Raw genomic sequence first — 23,828 nt, 5'->3', positions numbered from 1 at the left:
GGGAGGGAGGGAGGGAGAGAGAGAGAGCACACACACATTTGTATAACATTTATGTGCACGTGAGAAAAGCCAGTGTGTCAGACTGGGGACACCAGTCATGTTAACAGGTTCTGACTCACCTCGCCCAGATCAGAAAGTCTTGGCACAGTTCACAGCGTGGGCTCTCCTCTGTAGCAAGAGGGCCCAGCTCAGGGGCCCCTGCCACAGCCTCTGCCACCATCCAGGCCAGAAGGGCAGGTCTAGACCTGGAGTTCGAGAGACTGTGACTGTGAGTGTGAGTTCATGGTTGAGTGGTATCCCAGTTGCTGCAGGCACTGCTTTTGCCTCTGGTGCTGCTCTTTGCTTGCTCTCACCCTGGCTGGCTTTGTCTTTGTTTATAACCTCCTACCCCTTCCACCTTCTACTTATCACTGTCATGACCGTTATCATTGCCAGTCTCTTGTTGGAGTCTCCCTCAGCTATATGCAGTGACACCCAGCGCTCACCCCAAGTCTTCTGCAATCACTCTGTTTTCATTGCATTTAAATATCACAATGCAGCAATAATTATATGTATAGTCTCTTTGATTACATAAGGAGACAGAGGCAGAGCTACATCTGCATTAAAATAATTTAATTTTCCGAACTTGTGGGACTCTTCTGATTGAAATGGAAAATGTAATACCTGCTTGGCCATCATATGCACTTTACTAAACACTTCTCGGAAACCGTAGTTTAGACACACGCGCGCGCGCGCGCACACACCCACACACACACACCCTTGTTTTTGTCACTTACTGAGTCCCTACAGACTGATTTATTTCCAGCAGACTTAAACTAACCTTAATCAGAACCACTACTTGCCTAACACTCAACCCTTATCCCAACCTTAACCAAATCCTGACACTTGCTCTAATCTTACACCCCATCATTTTTGTAAAATTTGATGAACTACGTTGTGGGGACCAGCCTCAGGTCCCCATAAGTAATTTCCGGTTCCTGCGAAGATAGTAACGCATGGATTTCGGGCAGCACAAGTATAGAAAAACAAGAACACACACCCACACAAAAGATATGAAAGACCAGTGTTCTGTTATTGGTTGTATTGAGTTTGGGGCTGTAGCTTATGATTATTTTCTGTTTTGATTAATGTGCCATTTATTTTCTTTATGAATTTATTAATCATTTCAATTATTTCAAGTCAGTTTGTTTTATAGTGCTACATAACAAAAATCATCTTGCATAGTAAGGTCAAGATATTACATTATTGTAGTGAAATATATATTTACCTTTATAAAATACTGAAAAATACCCTTCATCATTTGAAGAAGGTCTGAGTTTTTGCTTGAAAAATGGCTGAAATTAAAAATTAGAATATCAAAATTGTTGCTGAACAGGTTCTACAGATCTACTAATCATTGGAATGGAGATACATTACAGAGTGAAACTGTTGTGATATTCGATTTTTGTTAGTCTTTTTAAGCTCTAGGAGGTACACAAACACGTGTGTTGATATCAAATGATCTTATCATTGATTGTCCAGAGTCAGTTTGTCCTTTGCTTGTGAATATCCAGCACAAAAAGGGCTCATTGTAGCCACTCTTGAGAAACACTCAACTCTTTCTGTTATGAAGGATCATGGGGTTGTGCAGCTGATTTACAGGAGAGCTGACTCCTCACCAAAGAGGATGTTTAAACATTTGAGTATCTCTGGGAGTATTAAGCCTGTCCCTTTATCTGCATACACTGAAAAATCACTGTCCCCAAATGAGAAAGTATGATGTTTGTGTGTGGGGATGCAAACGTGAACATGTGCAAGTGGTGCATTTGTACTATTTGCACACCTTGGTGTGTGCACGCGCGCGCGCGCACACACCCACACACACACACCCTTGTTTTTGTCACTTACTGAGTCCCTACAGACTGATTTATTTCCAGCAGACTTAAACTAACCTTAATCAGAACCACTACTTGCCTAACACTCAACCCTTATCCCAACCTTAACCAAATCCTGACACTTGCTCTAATCTTACACCCCATCATTTTTGTAAAATTTGATGAACTACGTTGTGGGGACCAGCCTCAGGTCCCCATAAGTAATTTCCGGTTCCTGCGAAGATAGTAACGCATGGATTTCGGGCAGCACAAGTATAGAAAAACAAGAACACACACCCACACAAAAGATATGAAAGACCAGTGTTCTGTTATTGGTTGTATTGAGTTTGGGGCTGTAGCTTATGATTATTTTCTGTTTTGATTAATGTGCCATTTATTTTCTTTATGAATTTATTAATCATTTCAATTATTTCAAGTCAGTTTGTTTTATAGTGCTACATAACAAAAATCATCTTGCATAGTAAGGTCAAGATATTACATTATTGTAGTGAAATATATATTTACCTTTATAAAATACTGAAAAATACCCTTCATCATTTGAAGAAGGTCTGAGTTTTTGCTTGAAAAATGGCTGAAATTAAAAATTAGAATATCAAAATTGTTGCTGAACAGGTTCTACAGATCTACTAATCATTGGAATGGAGATACATTACAGAGTGAAACTGTTGTGATATTCGATTTTTGTTAGTCTTTTTAAGCTCTAGGAGGTACACAAACACGTGTGTTGATATCAAATGATCTTATCATTGATTGTCCAGAGTCAGTTTGTCCTTTGCTTGTGAATATCCAGCACAAAAAGGGCTCATTGTAGCCACTCTTGAGAAACACTCAACTCTTTCTGTTATGAAGGATCATGGGGTTGTGCAGCTGATTTACAGGAGAGCTGACTCCTCACCAAAGAGGATGTTTAAACATTTGAGTATCTCTGGGAGTATTAAGCCTGTCCCTTTATCTGCATACACTGAAAAATCACTGTCCCCAAATGAGAAAGTATGATGTTTGTGTGTGGGGATGCAAACGTGAACATGTGCAAGTGGTGCATTTGTACTATTTGCACACCTTGGTGTGTGCATGTGGGCATATGTAGTGTAAAGTGAGTGTGTGTATCGGTTTTGGGGCTTTAATACAGCAGAGGCAGGCTGGTAATGGGAGGGGGGAAAAGAATTGTAAGAAGAACATCCCTGGTCTCATAGCAACTTCAAAAGCTCCCTTTCCCCAGGATATTAAGTGACTGTGATGAAAAATTTAGCAAGCGTTAAATAAGCCACTTTGAAGTTCTCTGTTTTGGCTCAGCAGTCTCCAAATTTCCATTGCCCCTCTGCAATAGGCATCATACTACAGAGGTGGAGAGCGGGGGACCTGGCCAGTTGGCAGACGACTCTCCAACAGTAATCGGTCCAGCCAGCATCATGAAGACACCGACACTGCTGCTACTGTCTCCACTTGTTTTTCTCTGGTGCCCTTTCTCCTCATTTCACCTCTCTTCTGCTGAGCCGGCAGACAGATGTTGCTCATATGTTAGTGCTGCAAAGAGATTTTGTTTTCTTCACTTACACGTGGGTGTAACACAAGTGTAACACTGTGGTGATACCAAGAAGTCAGAGGTTACTCTTGGGTCTTGACTCAGTTATTCTTTTGTCCTTAATGACTTTTCCCATTTAATGTGTTTGTGGAGAGGTATATTATTTTAACACCAACTCATCCTCTGTATGTTTGTGTGTTTTTGTTTTTTCCTGACTGGATTATATGACTTGCACACTTCTCCAGAAGCCTGGTTAAGTGGCTTGAGCCTTTTTATGTTTTCATTGCCATAAAGCAGAAAATAACAAGAAGTTAAGCTGTTATTTGGTAATTCATATTTTAATTCATTTCATATTCATCACTTTTAAAACCATTACTTTAATTTTTGAGGGCTCCAGGTTTCACCATGCTCCAAATTAATTATTGGGCCAGAATAAGAAATGGGAGCCAGTAATGAGTCTGGTATGGTAACTCCATTTTGTCCAGAAACTAGGCTACCATTTAGTTAGTCAAGGGAACCTTCTCTGAGATTTTCCTTTTTTCCTCTTTGCTCATTACTTTAATTGTAATTGTAATCCTTTATTGGAGCTGTCTGCAGTAAAGGAGAGTTATGGTCCGAGTGGGGGCACGAGCCATAGAGATATTTCATGATTATTGGAGAAGACGGTCACTAGGTGGCAGCCACTAGTTCAGCCTTGCTGTAATTACTGGGTTTGAAGTGATGGTGAGAAATAGTGTGTGTGTGTGTACATGTGCTCGTGCACACATGCATGTAAGGCTGTGTGAAGAGCGATTTCTCAGATTCTAACACACTCCTTGAAAGAGAAAAGTCGAATAAATCAGATCACCTGCCATCTCACAGTCAATAGATTCTGTGTCCTGCCATGTTGACTGTAAACATATCCTCTGCAGAAGCACAGAACAAATACATACGTTGAAAGCAACTGTCTTTATCTTTTTGCGGGTATTTCCAAATAAGTAAACTCATGTTCAAGGGAGTTTAAAATGGAGATGACACGGCGTTACTTGTATTTAGTTTCCTGTGCCCCTGCGTGAAACATCTGCACAACCACAGTTTGTTTCAGTGGTCAGGGTGAAATTGCCTCTTTTGAAAAGCATAAAAGCTCAATTCTCTGTTTCTCAGCGCAACACTCATTGTGCATCATGCGCTGTTTGTTTCAGTGGTTAATGATACAGGAAGGGCCCTCCATTTTATTGTTGCTGTGTTGCACTTTTTCCCCTCCTCACCCAACCCAGCAGCCAGCCTCCTTAGAGGACTCTGTATGAATTCTCACTGTCATGTCCAAGGACGAGTGGCGCAGGGTCAGCTAATTGCTTTTATGATTATGATTTCACGTCAGATTTATCGTGCATGCTCGGAGCACATCTTCCAGGTCCTGCCGACGTTGCTGGCTTGGATGGGGAAAATGAGTTTACAGCTTCTGGCTGTGACTTCTTGTTTAAGTGCAGGTCACACTTTTTGACTCATTAGAGTTGAATGCTGGGGGTGAATCATTCAGGCTTTTCCTGTAAAAGCTTCTGTTTTCTATGTCAGTAACTCTGCTCTCTCTTTCTCATATTTAACCACAAAAAGTTTTTTTTTTTTTTTTACTTCACCATGTGCTGACGTTCAGAGGTCATGAGTGAGGAATGACACAGACAAGGATTTTAGATTTTTCTGTCTTTTGAACTTTTTACGAGCCATAAATCTCTCATCTTTTTCTGTTTGCAGATGAAATCATTACGCTTGCTGTCCTCATAGTATGCCAGAATTATCCGTTGATTTCTTTTTGATGTTGGTGACTTTTTTTTTTGTCTGATGGTTCCACAAACCTCTTTGAAAATGATGAGCACAGATGAGTCCAACCCATTATATACATTGTATTTATTTTGTGGTTTCTGCATCGTGCACTCAGCTGGACTTGATCTGTATTGCTAGCTCAGACGATAGCGTTTTTATCTTGGTTTTTGATGAGAATATTGAAAATCTTTTAAATATTCTGTTAATGTTCATGGTAAATGAACAACAAGCTGTTGTCGCTGTGCGTCAATAATGCACTTAATATATGTAAATAGTTTCATGTTGTGACCCGTGATTCTTGATTTGTTGCAGTAGCTTGACCTGGATTTGACCTTCCTGGCCTGGCCCCAGTGTGACGAGTGACAGATGCAGCCTGGGAATATGGTTTGGGTAGTTTGCCAATGCTCAGAGGAATGTTGAAACTAGTTTTAAACAAAGTTCATTTTGGAGACCTTTGTAAAGTCTTTGATTAATTTGAATTCAATAAACCTTAATTAATGCTTACGTAATTTGTAGGGTTTTTTTGTTTCCGCTAGTATATTAATGTAAACAGCTTGGTAACTGAGCTGTAATTTCCTTTTCTCCCACAATTTAGTGAACTGTCATAATATGCTTACTTAAGAAATGATAGAAATACGACACTAGTTTAATTACAGTGTACTCATTTTGCCTCAATATACTTGGGAAAGTGGCCTTATTGAGCCGAGCTTCCTTTATACTCGCGATTCTGCTTTGTAATTACTTCAGCTTGATTTATCGTCTTTTCTTTGCGTTTATGGTTGTAAACTGCTCAAGTGAGTAACTTGGTCTGAGAGTGGCTTGTCTCCTTGCAGCGAGGCTGGAAATCTCTCGATGAATCTGAGATGTCTCCGCTGTCAAGACTGCTCACATCGCTCTCAGCCTCCAATGTCACTTTCAAGGCATAATTACACAAGTTGTGTTGATTAGTATGAGAAGCAATTACGCTGGCTTTCCGCTGCAAATGGAGACTGTGATGGCTCTTGATTGACAGGAAGCATCCTGACTTTAATAAGTAAATGACTATGGTAATTCAGATACTGAGACCCTTTGATTTGTCAGCATCTTTCTAATTTTTGTGATGTCCACAGATTTTAATGAACATGAATTTGATTGAATCCCCCTGTCCATGCACCCGTCTGTCTGTCTCCCTCTCTCCTCTCTGACCAGCGAGCGCTCTCACCAGGGAGTCGTATGCTTATGCTTTTAGAGCTGTCCTAAACAATCCTGCTGCTGAAGCTGAATTCTTTTTCTCTGAGTGAATCCCGTGCGTACAAAAAGAAAAATAACCAGCAAGCAATTTTGGGACATTATTCCTTAAGCTTTTTAGCACATCATGCTTTCAAAAGTGTGGAAATCAGAGGAAAAATAATTTGTAATTGACACTTTGGGGAACATTTTTTCTCTTTTTATCCGGCTTCCCAGTAAGTTATTAGCTGTTAATTTGTCAGCAGGCTCCCCTAAAGCGGCAGATATTTGTTCAAATCCTGGGATCCCCTCAGTGCATTTGTAACTACACTTCTGAAAATGCCCTGTCTAATTATGTAATATAATACTACCTTTTAGGCAAGTTTCTTTTAATTGAATAATATTGGTTCTAGCTAAGGGTAAGCTATTGGAATATAAGAGCTCTTGTACAGCTGTAAGATGGAGTCTACAATTTACTCATTATTTAAATACACCATTCATATAGATCTAAAGCTTTTACACTACTTTTACATCTGCATATTTTTTATGTCTGCATATTTAAGATATTTGAATTGGGGCCAAATATTTAAATAATGCTGAAATTTGATTGGCCCAGCCCTCAGACTCGTATTTTGTTCCATTGTTAACCACAGTTGGCCTAATCAAGTAATTCCCTGTTTATCTTACTAGCCCCCTATCGAGTCATACATGCATAAATATAATAAAATAATTTGCTCTTGCACTCCCTAGCCCAGCTGTAATTTATATGGATTGAATGAGTGCTGCATTGTGGAAAAGCACGAGTGGACCAAATGCTCGTTTGTCACCTCTAATAAATGTTGGAATGTAAATTATGAAGTTATGCTTCAGATGTAAATGCACTTTATTCCAGTCCTTTAATGTAAACAGCCCACTCCAATACATTAAGGGGGTGGTGGTGGGTGGGGTGAGGGTGATTTGACTTTGAATTTTGACTGTTTTCACAATCAATAATAAACACAAAAGAGCCTAGATGGGGAGCATTATAACGTATCTGAAGTCGGGTTCATAAATTATTGCATGAAAGCAGGCTTGTACACCAAAAATGTAAATACATTAATGTTATTAATAATGTAGTGACTAATAGTTCTATCAAGACTGTAATAGCAGTTTAATGGAATATGACAGCAACAATGTATTACACTTCTTGGATTTAGACGGGACCTCACATGACATTTATCAGGGATTTCTGAAACCATTTTTTTGATTATTTTGTTAAGTTAATTGCTTCTTTTCCCCCCAACGTCTTCTCTGGGAGAGGGGCAAAAAACTGGTAATGGATATTAATTAATATGTGTCAGTTTTCTGGGTTTGATTAAAAATAATGAAAGCAAAATGCTAATGGGATTTCAGAGTTTCTCTGTGTGTGGCGCCATGAGATTGTGGCTTTATCTGGCGAATCTGAAAAAAGAGAGACAGTAGGCTAAAATGAAAGCGACAGAATACAGAAACTGAGATCAATTATATTAAAACCTACAAAAATAGAGCACTTAAGTGAAAGTATCACACTCCAATTAGTCTAGCTTTAGATGTGTGATGCAGATAGTTGTTGACAGTAAATTGAAGTTTTCAGTATGTTGAAAAGTTGAGCCTTACTTGCAATTCATCTCTCCCTCTCAGAATGATGTTATCCTCACCTGCAGCTGAAGGATTTTTTTTTCTAAATGAGAGAAACACTTGAATCATTTCTGACAAGTTGCTGTCTTGGCAAGTTGTTTTTCCGGATACTGTGACGTGTTTCTAATATATGGTCGTTTGCCAGAAAGACGATGTATGGACTTGTTTTTCAGAAAGGTTACAGAGCTTTTTTTCTCTCAAGAGTTTTTTGGTCTTTTATTTAAATTAGACACTCCTCATGCATCTTGAAAATTGAGGTACACTTGACTTGGCAGGACGTCTGCTCCTTCATACATAGTCCACTATAGTCAACCCTTTCCAAGACTCCTTTGTGTCTGTATACAGCCTTCAATAGACAGAGGGCTTTTAAAAGCTATGATTAAGGTAGGGCACACGTGCAGACCGCCAGTGAAATGGAGGTTAAAAAAAAAAAAAGTAACCGTAGCCACCGGTACAACTGACAATTATCTGACACCTGGACTGGCTCCCCTCCCTGGCATGTGCGTCAAGACTGTCGACTTCTTGTTAATGCAGTGATTAACAGGAAGATTGCATTTGTTTTCTTGTGCAGCTCTCCTGGCAGCAGTACTTTGCTTTCTCGTTGATTAAACTAGATGTATGGATGCATTGTTGTACTGTCATGGACTTCAAAAGAAGGGTGAGAAGGAGATGATAGTAATGGAATATACAGAGGAGTGGTTGAAGCCTTTTTGTCCTTTCCAGATTGCGTTTACAGTGGAATTTGGGATTTTTAGGGGGGTATATTAATGTGGCCGGCAATCCTGTGGAAAAGTTAACATTCTTTGGTTGCCCCCAGATTTGGCTTTATCATATTTCTCTCTCTCTCTTCCCCTCTTTCTTTCTCCTTATAAGTCCTGTTTTGTCCTGTTAATTTACTGCCTCTGCATGATTTGCCTCCTCCTGACATCTACACTACAGGATTACATCATGGTTGTCTCGCATTCCATACTGTGTGGAAAGTGGTTTTAGGTATCACAGAGATGAGAAAAGGGGAAGTGAAGGGGCTTCGTCAACAGCCTGTACTTCTGAAATGCAGAGAGTGGCATTGTCATGTGTTTTCTGTGTCAAGGTCGGCAGAAAATGTCAGAACAGGTGCGCGTCTGCTCTGAGCTGCTTGCCAACTCAGCCCCTTTGCTGTAACATGCCACCCCATGTGACATTGTAGTGGTTCAGTGTGGGCTGTGTCATCTCCTCTTCCTTTGGAGGAGCCTGATAAAACATGCATTTCCCCCATCACCATGTGAGTTGAGAGGTAAAACAGGTGGTGACCACTGATTATCACAAAAAGTATGGGTGCTGTGCAGCATCACTTTTATTCCTTTTTGGTTCCGTTCTGTTGTTTCATTCTGAATACATTTTAACATTAGGAGACAATTTTGACTGAATAATAAAAAATCTAAAGAAACAACACAAGTGTACAAACGTGATTTAGTGCAGATAAATGGAGTGGTATATGCGAGTAAGTGTACTGAATAATCTCACTCTTCCAACATGTAAAGTTATTTATGGTCTGCATCAGGCAAAACATGTTGCAAAACCTGAAAACTCTCTAAACTTCTTAGAAGAGGTGGATTATGTTTAGGTGTGGCATGTAAAAAGCAGATGTCACACATGCTTCTGTCACTTTGACATTTTATAGCCAATGAAATCTCCGATTTGTAGCCTCACTGGTTTAGAAAGGTTGAAGTGAAGAATTATTATTTGATCTGGCAGGCAGTCATGCTTGTATTGTCTCTGGCATCGGTCTAAATGGGAAGAAAAAAAGCTACTTCTGTGACCCTGATGACTTGTTTTCTGACGCTGTCAGCACCACACTCTTTTTATGCTTTATCCTGCTTTTGAAGTTAGATTTTTTGCTGGCAGTTGGAGGCCTCCAGATAAGAGGAAGGAGCCAACATTTTTCTTTGTCACTTTGTGTGATCTGGAACAGAGTCTGCTTAGTTGCTTTCTCCTAAACCAAATAAAGCCCTGCTGCTTTAACTTTACTCCCCCATTTGATGGTGATTTTAGTCTGACTTCTCTGCTGCTGTAGATGTGTGGCCCATTGTCTTGGCAAGTGTGTCTAAATGTTTCTGACAGGTCTCAGTGAAAGACAGGCCGCAAGGGTAAACTCCCAGGCTTTCCTCCTACCTTTGACTCGACCTATACCACCCCTGACCAGTAGATGGTGATGTTAATCTTCTCTGGCTGAACTCCTGCCTCAGTGCCTCTGCCTCTACACAGTCCTGCTCCTCTCCTTCTCTCTGTGGCACTTGCTGAGGAAAGAGGGGTCTCACCCTGTGTAGAGGGTCATGCCACCAATTCCTGGCCCCCTTTGAAGACCATGAAATTGCTGATCCAAGACGCACGATTAGTGCATTCAGCCTATTGACTGGAGAAGGGTTGACACATGATTATAATGTCACTGGAATGTCACAATCTGTCTAGTTGTCTTTGTGAGCATACTCTCATGTGGTGGCACAGTATACCCAAGAAGGAATAATTTGATCAATAAAAGGACACCTCTTCCTCCATCGTCACTGGCCTCTCTATTCTAGTTTTATTAGTCAATTTGGCAGGCTGACAGGAATGCACACAATAATGATGCCAACTTGCTGCATCTTCACCCCAGCTCCATGCTTTATTTGCCTATCATAGTGGTTCACTTCAAGTTGCTTTTCTGTATGTGTATTGTAGGGTGTGTGTCTGTGGCTGGGTGCTACCCCAGTGGGAGGACCAGTTAATATCAACAGAATAGGATAGGTTTGTCACTGTAAGTTGCTAGTGATGGTGGTGGCTCTTCTCCTGACACCACAACACAACTTTTGTGGTGTGTCGCTCGGTCACAATCTTCACGTTGTTTTGTTGTTGGTGCCGCTAGTATTTTGCCTCAATCAGCTAATTGAATGTGAAAGGCCGGCAGGCCTTGATGATATGAAGGACAACACATAGAGCAGTGGCAGTTTCAAGAAAAGCCTTTGTGTTTGTGTATGTGACTGTAGCTGGTTCCTTCTCCTGTTTATGATCACAAAAGATGTTTCAACAAATTTTTGCAGAGCAGTTTGTTATGGTTAAAACTTAAGCATAAATACTTGATGAATGTTCCTGACCTCAGTGTTTTTGATGTCTGTTTTTAAAATTGTATACAACAATCTTATAATTTTGTATGTTTTTATGACAGTAAGCAAACAATGATCTTTATTATAACCACACACTTAACTGAAGTTGCCATTCTAAAATGGTACAGTGTACAATGTTGTAAAACAAAAATAACCTGCATCCCAATATCTCATGTTTATGTTTAAGTAATTTAAAGCAACTAATATTTGTTGCATCATTGTGAACAAAACTGTTCATACCCAACACAACACAATACAAAACCACAATTTTAGTACATTCAACTGAAGTTTCATCTTGCACACTCCTGTGCTCAGCGTACTGACAAGCACACGGAACTGCTTGTCACAGAGTGTCATCAATGACTTTAAAAAGAAAAGCTTCAAATTACAGGAAAGAGGCACTGCATTAAAGAACAAAGGAGATCGATGGCAGTACATTAAATTTTATGCGAATGAAAAAAAATCAACTAATTAAAATTGATTACTCTAGCTTTGTAAATGTGTTTCTGAATTAAATTATTGTATGAAAACATTTTGACCAAGCGAGGAGCTGAGGAAGTATCCATTACTGGATTGCAGCTGAGAAGGGCTGGAATGTTTTGTGGTGGCTAAGTAGTTTGTTGTGCTCCACTACGACTCCCTTCTTGCACCCCCACCGCTAAAGTGCCATGGGTTAATCTCTGATGACCCTCATCTCTCAGAGCAGCTCCAGATTCATGGTTTGGGCCTTTTACCTGAATTAAAACGAATTTGTGGGCTATAAAACAATTTTTGTCCAAAGTGGGTGAAAGTGAGGTGTAACTGACAGAGTTGATTTGGTCACTGAAGCTGTCGGGGCTCCGCTGGGGATGTCGTTATCTAAACAGTCATCTGTCTCACTAGTTTAGCAAGGGCAACCTCAGGCAGCACGCTTGACGGTTACACATTAAGAGATGTCAGACTCAGCTTTATAACATATCTTTCAAGCTAATTTTGAATTGACTGGATGCCACGTTTCTCTTCATGTTTTGATTTCACAAGAGTGTGAGTAATAGTTCACTTTGTTGTCGCTAAAGCTTATTTTTAAAATGCTTTGCTGCTAACATGAACTGCTGTTTCTTTATACTGCACTAAAATGATTTTTTTTTTATTGTTTATCCACATTTTGAAAAAAGTTGAATTATGGACAAACATGATTTGACCCTACTGTTTGGTCATAACTTAAATATTTAATCAAGTCATTGGAGCAATCACGTCATCAAAAATATATCTGGCTACAAGTTAGAAATTTTAAAATTGCTTTCTGTGTCACCAGAAGAGAAAGAAAGAGAACAGGGCAACTTTTTCTTTTCCTTGATAACCTCAGTATAACTCGCAAGCATTTATCTGTATTCTGCACAGTTTTTATAGTGTCCTCTGTGGACCAGATGTACTTTTACCCCCGGTGTTTCTTACTGCTAAATCTACTCATCTGCTCCATGTTTGTGATGACAGAGCTCTGATAGGGAAATGCTGCTAAATGGAAAGTTTGGTCTGTACAAGCAGTGGTCTTGAAAAAAGCTTGGTTTCCATCCAACAACCCCCATTTACAAAAATTGCATAATATGCTTTGATGTCATGATTGTAGCCTTACCCATGGCTCTAACACCGACATTGATACAGCACTGTATATTTATTTTTAAACCTTTGCAAAGAAAATGTCAATGAGGTTTTCCATGACGCCCTTTCATCTATCGAAATGTTGACTCTGACCTTTACATTTCAAAAGTTAGTCATTCGATAAAGATTGACCAAGTTCAGAGTATAAGATACAGAAAATCAACTCACAGTATTTACTTTTATACTTACTGTTCCTTTTTAATAGGTTTAAACTGGCTCATAGTTTGTCCAGACTAGAAGAGGAAAACAACCCACATTTTACTAGTACTTCTGTATCAGATTGTACTGATGCACAAGGTGAGTTTCAGTAATGGTTGTTCATTTAATTTTCTTACATTGTAGATTCTCCGAAAAGCTCTGCCTGAAAGTGAAGAAGGCAAGCAACAGAGGTTTTTATTCCAGTCGTTGTTGGAATGGTTCAACTCCAGCGGGGCCACTGATGTAGAGTGCAGTGTCTGCATCAGTGTGGATGTTAGCTACTGTAAATGGTCAGGTCTGCATCTCACTTCCTGATGCCTCCCAGGGTCAATATTTCCCTATAGCTGCTCCCATGAGGCCTTGCTTCCTTTGCTAAAGGTCACATTAAGGCGGGAAAGATGTCACAATTAGAAGGGCATTTAAAGCTGCTCTTTTAAAAAGATTAAAAAGCGCTGTTGGCCACATCAGGCAGTCAGGCGACTAAAGGAAATACAATAATTGCATTAAAACTTCATTCCTTTCTGGCAGGGCTCTTGTATCAGAGAGGTATTGGGTTAAGTCATTTAAGACAGCTGCCCCTGATAGCAAATCATCCATGAAAGCACCAAATTAATATAGAGCTTCATTTTTCGCCGTCTCTCATCTTTCTCTCACTTTTGGCCCTTCAAACGTGTGTTTGGGGGGAAATTCGAGCCAAGCCTAACACAATTTTTGTTCGTGTCTATCAGTGTATTATTATATCAGGGGCACTTCTCCACAAATGTACAGGCCGGGGCAATTTGGAATGAATTGATTCACACTGAGACTGAATCCTATACTTGCTAATGATTTCCTTTTAGCCCCTCTGTTGCACCCCTCACCCAACTTCTAGTTCCATCATGCCCCCCGAATATCTTCATTGTTGCTGGCAAAATGTGTACATGGATTAGATGACATAGATTAAGAAGTTGCTAAGTGCATGGAAATTTAATTTTATGGTTAAAAAAAAAAATTAAGTAGACACAGCTTGAGACTTTGATTGAAAGGAGGCTTATAGATCAGCAACTAGCAGTGAACCTTAAAGTCACAGTTGTAAACGCTGCATTTTTACCTTGGAGCACGTTCATTTCAGTGTAACTGTTAGATAACTGGTGGTTTGAGTTGGCCTGAATAATAAATAATGCAAATAAAACTCTTGAATTCTTTATTGTGAGGTATCTTTGAAATCAACTGGAGAACAATTAGTTTGAACCACAACAAATGACAATTACTGAAACTGGCCCAAAGGAACAAACATAAGACATGCAAAGCGTTGCTGTTCAAGTACAGAAAGTCTGAATACTTGAAACCCAGCAATGAACACCTGCAGTATATCCATAGGTCTTACTGTATATTATAGTTAAATGCTATTGCTAGTTAGCACTGAAATGTACAACTGGTTACATGGATTCCCTCAGGCATCCAACCATGCAGTTTGAACATAATTGGATTTCATGCTCATATCTCACAATTCAGTGTATCACAGTTGTAATTTTGAGACCAATGCCGTGCAAAGTCTTGTCTAGTTCAAACTCAATAACATCACTGTAATCTTGTCTGTTCATCAACTTCACTCTCTTTAAGTGTGTTGGTTAATGTTATCTCTTGCTATGATTGAGTTTTCACCTCTTTTTCAGCTTTACCTGACACTTTATTGGTTATCTGGTTTGCAAAGATTATTGCTCTTAACATGGAGCACTTAGGTGTGTTAGCAGTCAAAGATTTACAAGAAGCTTTACAAAAGAGCCTAAATTTAAGCCAAATGCGTTTCATCGAAAGGAAGGAAATTCCACTAATTTATATTTTAGCTAGTTACGCTGCCAAACCAAATGTGCCTCGTACTGTTATCCATCGTACCCCTCTAAAAGCCCAGTTGTGTGCTATCCCACACTATAACTGATCCATAAGTCAATAACAAGGTTGTGTGCTATCCCACACTATAACTGAGGTGATCCATAAGTCAATAACAAGACTGAAATCTGTGCAATGTGGTTATAATTGATTGAGATGTCTGGGTGGAACTTGTGCAAAGCATCTGTGTCATCTGCTAAGAAGTGCACTTTTCCTTTCCCTGAAGATCTACCACTACAGTTTTAACCAAATGGGCATTTGGCTCATTAGTTTGCCGCTGAGCTAGCTGCGGTCTTTACCAAGATGTCATACTTACACCTATTAACATTGACACAATTTTCTTGTCAATATGGTGCAGCTAAAATGTTTAAGAGAATATAAACAGGGTTTGCTCATTCAGCATATTCCTCCTCTATTAGGTCATAACCTCTCTCAGGGCCTACATCATTCTGTTGTAAAGTATCACATTTTGGTCTGGTTCCTGCCTTTACCACACCTTGTTGGCTCGCTCACTCACTTATAGTGAGAGCTTTGCCAAGAGCATGATGATTTTGTCTTGTTATCAAAGGGATATTTTCTCTATGTTTTGACTCTATCTTTTGGCCCAGAACATCAGTTGGAGGTTCACCATGCAAATGGTTTAATCTGCTTGTCACAATGAAGGTTCCGGGTGACTGACTTTAATAAGCCCTCAGCATATAGAGATCCAGGAAATTCCATACCCCTTTCATAACCTTTATGTACAAGGTCACAGTAGCGTCAGTGAAATTTTAGATTAGTGTCTAAATAAATTGTGGCAGCATTTCTCAGGATGAATCTGGTACATTTTGATAAAATTCACTATGGAAGTTACTGTATATTGCAATAGACTTACAATATAGTATGCTTCTGCTGGAAGTCTGTGTATTCTACATGGTATTTGCATGTGGGTATGTAATTAAATAATTATTTTAGGTTGCTTTTGAGCTACAAAAGAAAAGTCAAATACAAGTTCATAAGTTCCCTAAAGTTGCATGTACTATGATTCTTCACTGCACTGTAATTGTCACAGAAATCAGGCTCTTTAAACAGCTTTCCTGCCACCACTACAAGTTTAAACTGCAATTCTTTTGGAATGAAGCAGGTTCATAGTATATGCAATGCATTACCCAAAATGAATTACCACTGGCAGGGCGCTCAATCACTTTGTATCTTTCAACACTAAGAGAAAAGAAGAGTCATCAAAACCTTTCAACCTATTAGAGGGATGACTTCTACAATTGAATCACGGGGACCACAGGTGCGATAATAAGTCATCTAAACCTCTCCTCCCCTTTCTCTGTGTTCTTACATATTTATCTATTTTAGGAGGCGCCATGAAGTGGCGCCCACTTCAAGTTTATATTTTAATGCCATTTGAGGAAGATTTTTTTCTTTCTTTTTTTTTTTCTTTTGCTCCTTCCAATTCTTGGAAATGCATACTGGGGTGGAAAATTAAGGTGCATCTCGAAGGAAAACATAATAGAATCGATGAACGCAGTGCACTTAAAACTACTGATGTTCTGATGCTATTTAACGTTCTAGTGCATTAACGTTTCAAGTCATTACAACATTCAGGCTGGGTGATTTGATCATGGCAGGTTTTTAACTGGAAGAATTACAGAAGTTTTCAGCCTAGGATTCTCAAGTTATTAGATACAAATGATCACCTCTGCATTAAGTATAGATTTTCTTCCACTGCGCACTTAAGAATGGAAGTTTGTCTTTAAGAGGGTAATAGCAAATTAAGCTCCATACTCCATTTGTCCAGCACTCTTGATGGGCTAATTTTATAACTGCTGATTTGGTCATTCCCCACATTTAGCTGGAAAGTGGTCAGGTGGTCTTTCTGGCTGCCATTGAACCAATGCCATGTTTCATGCACTTGTTACACACACAGCTGCAATATGAAAAGTTTTTTAATGCAACTTTTTATTTTTTTAAACAGGCCTAGACTGTTGTTTTTCTTCTTTTTCTTCCCGCTCACATTATCTCCTTGAGTAATTAAATCACATTTGTCTCTTCCCAGGTTGCCACTGCTGTAAAATTTCTACAGAATCCAAAAGTGCATCAGAGTCCCTTGGCCACCAGAAAAGCCTTTTTGAAAAAAAAAGGTGAGAAACATTTTATTTGCTTTTAATTTATGTTTAATGCAATACTGAAAACCTTGAAACGTACATTATACATGCTGAGAAAATTGTCTTAACATTATAATCCATATGTATATATACACAAAATGTGGTTGGGCTGAAACATACTGTCTTTTTTGGTAAGATTGGTCTGTTAGGGGCAAAAGCTGACTGTAGCCCTTTGCCCTGGGGGGGCCTAATGGGGGTCGATTTAGCTTCAGAGTGCATGATTCAGGCCCTGTGAATAAATGACACACTAGTTTGGATGCTCCTTTGGGTTCAGGAAAATTAATATTGACAAACTCTTTCTGCATTTTCAATGGAATTATCAATATTGCCTTCCAGCATTTTAACCCTTTTACTTAATTTAACTGTTATCGTAAATTTGAGGCATGACACAGCGAGGTTTCTAAGCAGGGACGGTGGAAATGTTTGCTGGCTCTTCAGTTTCTTTGCAATTCATTGAGATTATTTCTGACACATGGTAGAATATTGTTTGTGCAATAAAACTTGCAAAATCCTTTATTGCTCTGAACTAATTTAAGACGGTTCAATATAATGCGGCGGTGGAAATGTGCAGTGTTATGCCATGTATTTCTCACAGTCAGTGTATGGCTGAGCAGTGCCGAGTCTATAGGTGGAGCATGTGGCGTGGGCTCAGATAAATTCTTTGTGGTGAGTATTTTTATTTCAGTTTTTCACGAAACCGTTCAGTACTTGGGGGGGGCTGTACCTCTGCAGTGCTGAGGGACTTTGCCTCCAGCACGAGTAGCCAAACAGTGAAAAGTGAGCCTAAAAGCTACATGACTGGGGAAAGTAACCTGAAACCAAATCCATGGTTGCCGGCTGCTACTACATACATCTCATGGCTCTAATGACTCTTGATATCTTTTGAAATTTCCTTGTCTTTTTGACTCATTATTGACAACTAAAGCATGTTTATAATCTACTGTGGATTACTTCAGATAAAAACAAGGCCTCATAAGTATCAAATGATGTCATGCTTCACCTAATTTTCTTCTTTCTTTTTGCTTTGTTGTAAACTCAGTGGAGCTCTGCTATCCAAAATGGTTTGCTCTTACTGCACTTTAAGTCCATGAAATATGTATGAAGCTTTAATGCAGATTTATTTTGGAAAGTCGGTTCTACTGTAGATCTAAACAGGAACCCTTCATTTGCATAAAGACATTGATCTCAGGGAGGGAGAGATTAAAGATGAGAGAGAGAGCAATGAAACACTAAGCACAAATTATGTTTGAGTAGCACTCTGCAGTGTTTGTAGGATAACTGACTTGTATGGTATATTCATACATAAGTGAACTTGGATATCTTGTACATTCCTACTGCAGCTTTCAAGTTGTTTTAGGACTTCATTAAACAAAGTGTTTTGTGTTGTTTCGATTTTACTTCAACACGCCAGTTTCGAGCTTAGAGCAGTGTTTGTAAATGTTTAGTTTACAGGAAATTGTGCCAGAATAAGATTATTTTTAAACTCCACCTTTAACACTACAATCATCAAACTCGTGTGCCATTGTGGTAAACAGCTAATCTAAGTAGGAAGGTAGGTGTACAAGTCAGTTTCTTGAAGTTTATAAATCATAAGTCAAATTAATGTCATTATGCTGTATTTCCTACTTTATGTGCTGTAATTAAACCTTTTCTTTGTCTTGAGTAAAATAAGTTTCCCATGCCCATATTTATCATATCACAACAGACATCAGTTGTACTTTGTGGTTACATTCTGAGTTTTTTTTAATGTATGATCTATCATTACAAGATGCATGTGGTGCTGGTTTAAATGTCTACATATCTGTGTTGAGAAGAATTTCATTTTGACTTGACCACTTTTTCATAAATGTGTTCATATATTGATTACAGGTAGGAATGGAATATGATCATGAAATAAGGTGATTGGTTAATTCCTTTTCTGTCTCATTTGAGCTCTAATAGACTTTTGCATAAATATAACAGGAGGCTAGTATTCACAGTTCTCCCTGTTTCTGTACTATACCCAGCTTGTATCATTCTCTCAACCTTTTGACCCAGAAACTCAGTCCTCCTCCTCCTTCCAGAGTCACCATAGCAAATGTGTCAGTCTTAATTTCTAATACAGTTTAATGTCATATTTATGTAAATACTCCTGGATTTTACTCTATATTAACAGCCAGAAATGTCAAAGCACACATAAAATGAAACAATACTATCTCCCGGTGGAGTGGAATTTAAATTGGATTCCTCTTGCTGCCAGTACTTACACTGGACAGCTGATGAAGGGGAAAATAGGGCCCACTTTGATTGCATGTTGCAGAATCTTTACACAATAATCTCGCTTGTGCATATTATTTCCCTGCACATTTGTGCCCTAATCTGCACTGAAGGATGCCTCTGGCTACATCTCCCTTTTTTTTTCCCCAGAGAGATCCTAATAGTGTGGTTTATTTCAATATTCATTGAAAAATATAATTTTCTGTTTTCCTTTAACTGTCAATTTCAGGGTATGAATTGGCAATTATGCAGTCCAATATTTCTAGCTGCCCTTCTTGAGTCCTTGTTGAATAAACTGGCTGAAATGTTGAAACTTTGTCACTTAGATGTAATATAAATCAAGATTTAAACCCATTGATGTTTTCTTTCTTTTGCATAGGAGTGGGGAAATGAATTATATTTAAACTGTCTTGCAGCCATCTTGAAGTAATTTTGCCTACTTGTTCCTTGCCAAGATCAAGTAAATTTTATTGCGTTGGAGTGAAAGATAATGTGCTACAGTCTCATCTAGTGAATTGTGCCATCTATGTCCTCTACAATTAACAGATGTAACAACTAAAGAGTGTTTGGCCACATGTTGGCACCACCATTTAGCCCAGACAATTAGCAGTTACACACATAATTACCAAAAAAATTAAATTCTCAGGATGAAGTCGAGAACATTTTCCAGCTTTCAGCATGTCACTTTGACCACGGCCCCTAAGATGACATCACTCAGCTGCCAGATTACCAGATTGAGTGCAGTTTGGGAAAGTAAAGCACTGAGGGTACACATAGATCACAAATACGAGTACTGCCCTGGTCAGAATCACTAAAATGACAACTAAAGCCTCTCTATTTAATACAGAAGTAACTGTTTTAACTAAAGGACAAAAAGAATGAACCCAGTTAATTTGAAAAACTAAGACTAATTAAACAAAAATGAATTGTTTATGTTTAAGAACCAGCTACAATAAAAGCCAGTCCACCCACCACTGGTGAGATTCCTTTATTTTATTTTATTTTTTATATTTTGTATGTCCGTCTTTATTTTTAATGACATTCTATCCTCCAGGATGGTATCAGTCTCCAATTTGTCATTTGCCATTTGTCACAGTTGATTCTTCTCTGGTCTTTACTGTAGGGCTTTTGTTGCTTTACAATACATTGTGCTTTAAAATACTTCAAAGGTTTTCTGTTAGATTCAAGTCAGGGAGCACACTTGGCCAGGTCATAGTTTTCATTTTTTTTCTTCTTTAAATACTCCTATTTTGTAGTGTGTTTGGGATCATTGTCATGTTGGAAAATCCCTGGCTCTCTCCAAGCTTCTTGAGACCTGGAGTCATCTTTTCATTCAGTATCACTCCATATCGGCACACTCCCACTTCCATGTCTCACAGTCAGCACTCTGCAGTCACTGCGTTAGCCCTGGCCAGATCCATGCCAAACACAATCCAAACACATTTGAAAATAAAAAGAATGTATTGCTAAAATAGCTCGGGGCTCTTTTAATGTTCTTAGGCAATGTTTGCTTAGATAGAATGCAACAAAAGTCTGACTACCTGTGATCAGTAAAACAAAAGTGACTGCACTGTGATTTCCAATTTACTTCCAGTTAACTGCATGTACAAGGTCATAGAATAGCCTGTGAACACCAGTTTTTTCAGTTTTAGCCTCTGTTATATGATGCAGCTTAGCAAGTAACTGACTGATCAAGTAAGAAACCTGATTGTGAGACTTCATAAAGGTGGGTGAGGGTTCCCCAGTAGGCAATTGAACTTAAGATTGTACATATTATACGGATCCGTACAGGTCTCTAATTTTTAAATACTCTATTTTTATTCCTGTTTTTACCTAATTTCAATGAGCATTCCTTTGTCTGCATTGTCTACTGCCTGTTTATACTGCTTATTTTGCATTGTTTGCACTGTTTGTTGCTTGTTAATATTGCTTATTTTGTTATATTACACAGCCTTATGCTGGTTTACTGTTTACTTGCCCCTTGCATGGGGATATGTACATACACATTGAGAGCCGATGTACCAGAGTAAAATTCCCTGTGTGTCCGACACACCTGGCCAATAAAGCAGATTCTGATTCTGAAGATGAAATACAGTTGCAGCAGTGATTAAGAGGTACATATAGAAAGAGCCATACCACCAATAACTGGCACAGTAGACATCCACGAAAACTGAGGCCACACCCAATTTGCGATTTATGCAACCTTACTTTAAAGAAACAGTTTTAACTGATTCTGACTTGCCATTTGCTACAATTCATGGGGAAATTGGTGTTTAAGTGACTGATCAGACAGTGTGGGGACATTTCATGAAGTAAACCTCTACAGACAGTCCAAGAAGAAAACCATGGCCCAAAACAACGGCAAAACCTATTGTTTTTAATTACACATAAGGTTAAACACCCTCCACTTCAATAAAAAAAACAGCATTATTTTAAGATAGTAAAGTTTTGAATCATCTAACATTTTAGTGGTGTTGCTCAGGGGTGTACTCAGTTTTGCTGTATACTTTATTGTTGCATTACAGCTAAAGTCAGCATGTGAAACAGGCACAATATATTTTCTGTCAGTGAGACATAAATGATGACTTGACTTATTTCTTTTTTTATGCCGTCCCACTTGTTATTGTGTTGAATAAATAATGCAAATAGATTTGACCCTGAATAGAGGGACAGTGATCCAGGGTCACAGGGAATACAGGTAGGCTTTTGGTTTTTTACCATACCTGGTATGAAGGTAAGGGTAAGGTTCATCACCCCGGATATAATAGGATGCAGTTTGTAAGTGGGGTTCTGTGACTCACCTCTCGGACAAAAATGACAATGGCCAAGGCCTGCATAAAAGGTAAAGGGATTGATGTGGTTATAAATAACTCCACGGCGCCACCTAGCCTAGGCCTTGCCTACTTTGTCATCAGCACAAGGTGATAAAGCAGGGAAATGAGAGCAGAGTCCCCTTTTTAATACATAAATGAATAGTCTATGAGAGTGGCCATTATTTAGGGCATGCCATTTCCAAGAAGTTGTATCAAATGACACGTAGAATCTCCCTTGCCAGCACAGCATCAGAAACAAGTTGAAGTTGCACTTGACTTGTTAATAACCCATTGACCTCCATCTATTTATGACCCCTGTTGTGCCTTTTTTTTTTTCTAAATATGATATTCAAAATGTAATTTTCACTCAAGGGCAAGTTCTTATTTTAGGCCTTGGAGGACAGTGAAAAAGGCATTCACCTTTTACCACCCAAAAATATTTCAGTAAGCAATTTTTATAATTGGCTGTCCAGTCTAGGTCTTGACCCATAATGTCCAGAAGTGCCAGAATTGGAGAAATGGATTTAATGTAAGAACCTTGCTGCCTCTTTGCCCTTAAAAAATACCCAGAGAATATGAGCCACTGAAAATAGAGCTGTAAATAACCTGACGAGCAATGGGTTTTCCTTTAAATAAATACCGATCAGGTTTATGTTGAAAGACAATAGAAAACGTAGCCCAGATATGCAGTTTACAGTATTTATAGCTGTAATATCGAGGTGCCAGCACCGTAATTTCATGCCCCAATGAGAATGGCAAGGTCAAAGCAAATGCTTTGGCTGAGCATCTGCTAATACGGTGACTCATAAACAGGCACTGCGTGTATCAGGTGCACCAAATAATACAGTATAATGAAATACAGAATAGCTTTCCATTATTGTTCTTTTTTATGATGTCGTCATTAGGTGTAATTTATATCTTAAAAATTCATCTCCCCACAGGCCAATCTGAAATGGGGGTCCAGGGGTCATTCCACAGGTTTTGGAGCCCATAATAAATTTCACAGTCCCTTTTTTGTCTTTCCCTTTTATATGTAAAACTCACTTTCACCTTGTTCCCTCTTCTTTTGGATCTAAAGGCCCTTTCATTTGCTGTTGTATTCCCATCAACAATAAAGAGGTCTGAGCCTACAATACAACTTGGCAAGTTGTAATTTGACTAAAAAACAGCTTTAGGAATTTCCATGTATTTTATTTTGATGCAGGGTAAAACCCTTTAATTTGCTGTATAGACGACATCAAAGATGTAAACAGTCATTTAGATGTACATACATTAAACTCAGTAGCATACTAAATGTGGATTTTTTTAAAACAAACTTTACATTTCAAGGTGAAAGGAATAACCTGAAGCATGTTTTTATTTCTTCTCATTCAGTGAAACTGAGATCCTCACTCAATAGTCTGCCCCTGTGTAGTCTGCTGTGGTCAGATGGATCAGGAGTCCAGGGGCATATTATTGCTTATTTGACAGTGCAACCTGACTGCACAAACTCAGCACATGGCGCTCACCACTTCCTGGCATTCAGGACCTGCTGTAGACTACAGGCCAGCCGATACATTTTCATGGCCATTTGAAATCCTCAGAGCGTTTAAATAGGTGACAATAGGGACCTCCCCTTTGCATCAGCTATGCGTTAGATTATCAAAGGATTTCTTTATACTTTTTGGTTGCTGACGTAGGGATAGGTTAAAGTGGGATTTCTGATCAGTGTTCAAGCAGCG

General features: G+C 38.9%; 1 protein-coding gene across 1 annotated transcript in view; it reads left to right on the top strand.

The window, feature by feature from the left end:
- pex14 (peroxisomal biogenesis factor 14) overlaps positions 1-23,828 on the top strand; it is a 51,408-nt gene that overhangs the window by 7,497 nt on the left and 20,083 nt on the right. Inside the window, exon 3 of the mRNA XM_020617152.1 lies at positions 16,930-17,014. Within this exon, the coding sequence (XP_020472808.1) occupies positions 16,930-17,014 (85 nt within the window). The remainder of the gene's footprint in view (positions 1-16,929; positions 17,015-23,828) is intronic.

Source organism: Monopterus albus, unplaced genomic scaffold, assembly GCF_001952655.1.
Source record: "Monopterus albus unplaced genomic scaffold, M_albus_1.0 scaffold6.1, whole genome shotgun sequence".
NCBI lineage: Eukaryota > Metazoa > Chordata > Actinopteri > Synbranchiformes > Synbranchidae > Monopterus > Monopterus albus.
The sequence above is the reverse complement of the archived record's forward strand: the minus strand, read 5'-3'. Positions and strand labels throughout refer to the sequence as shown.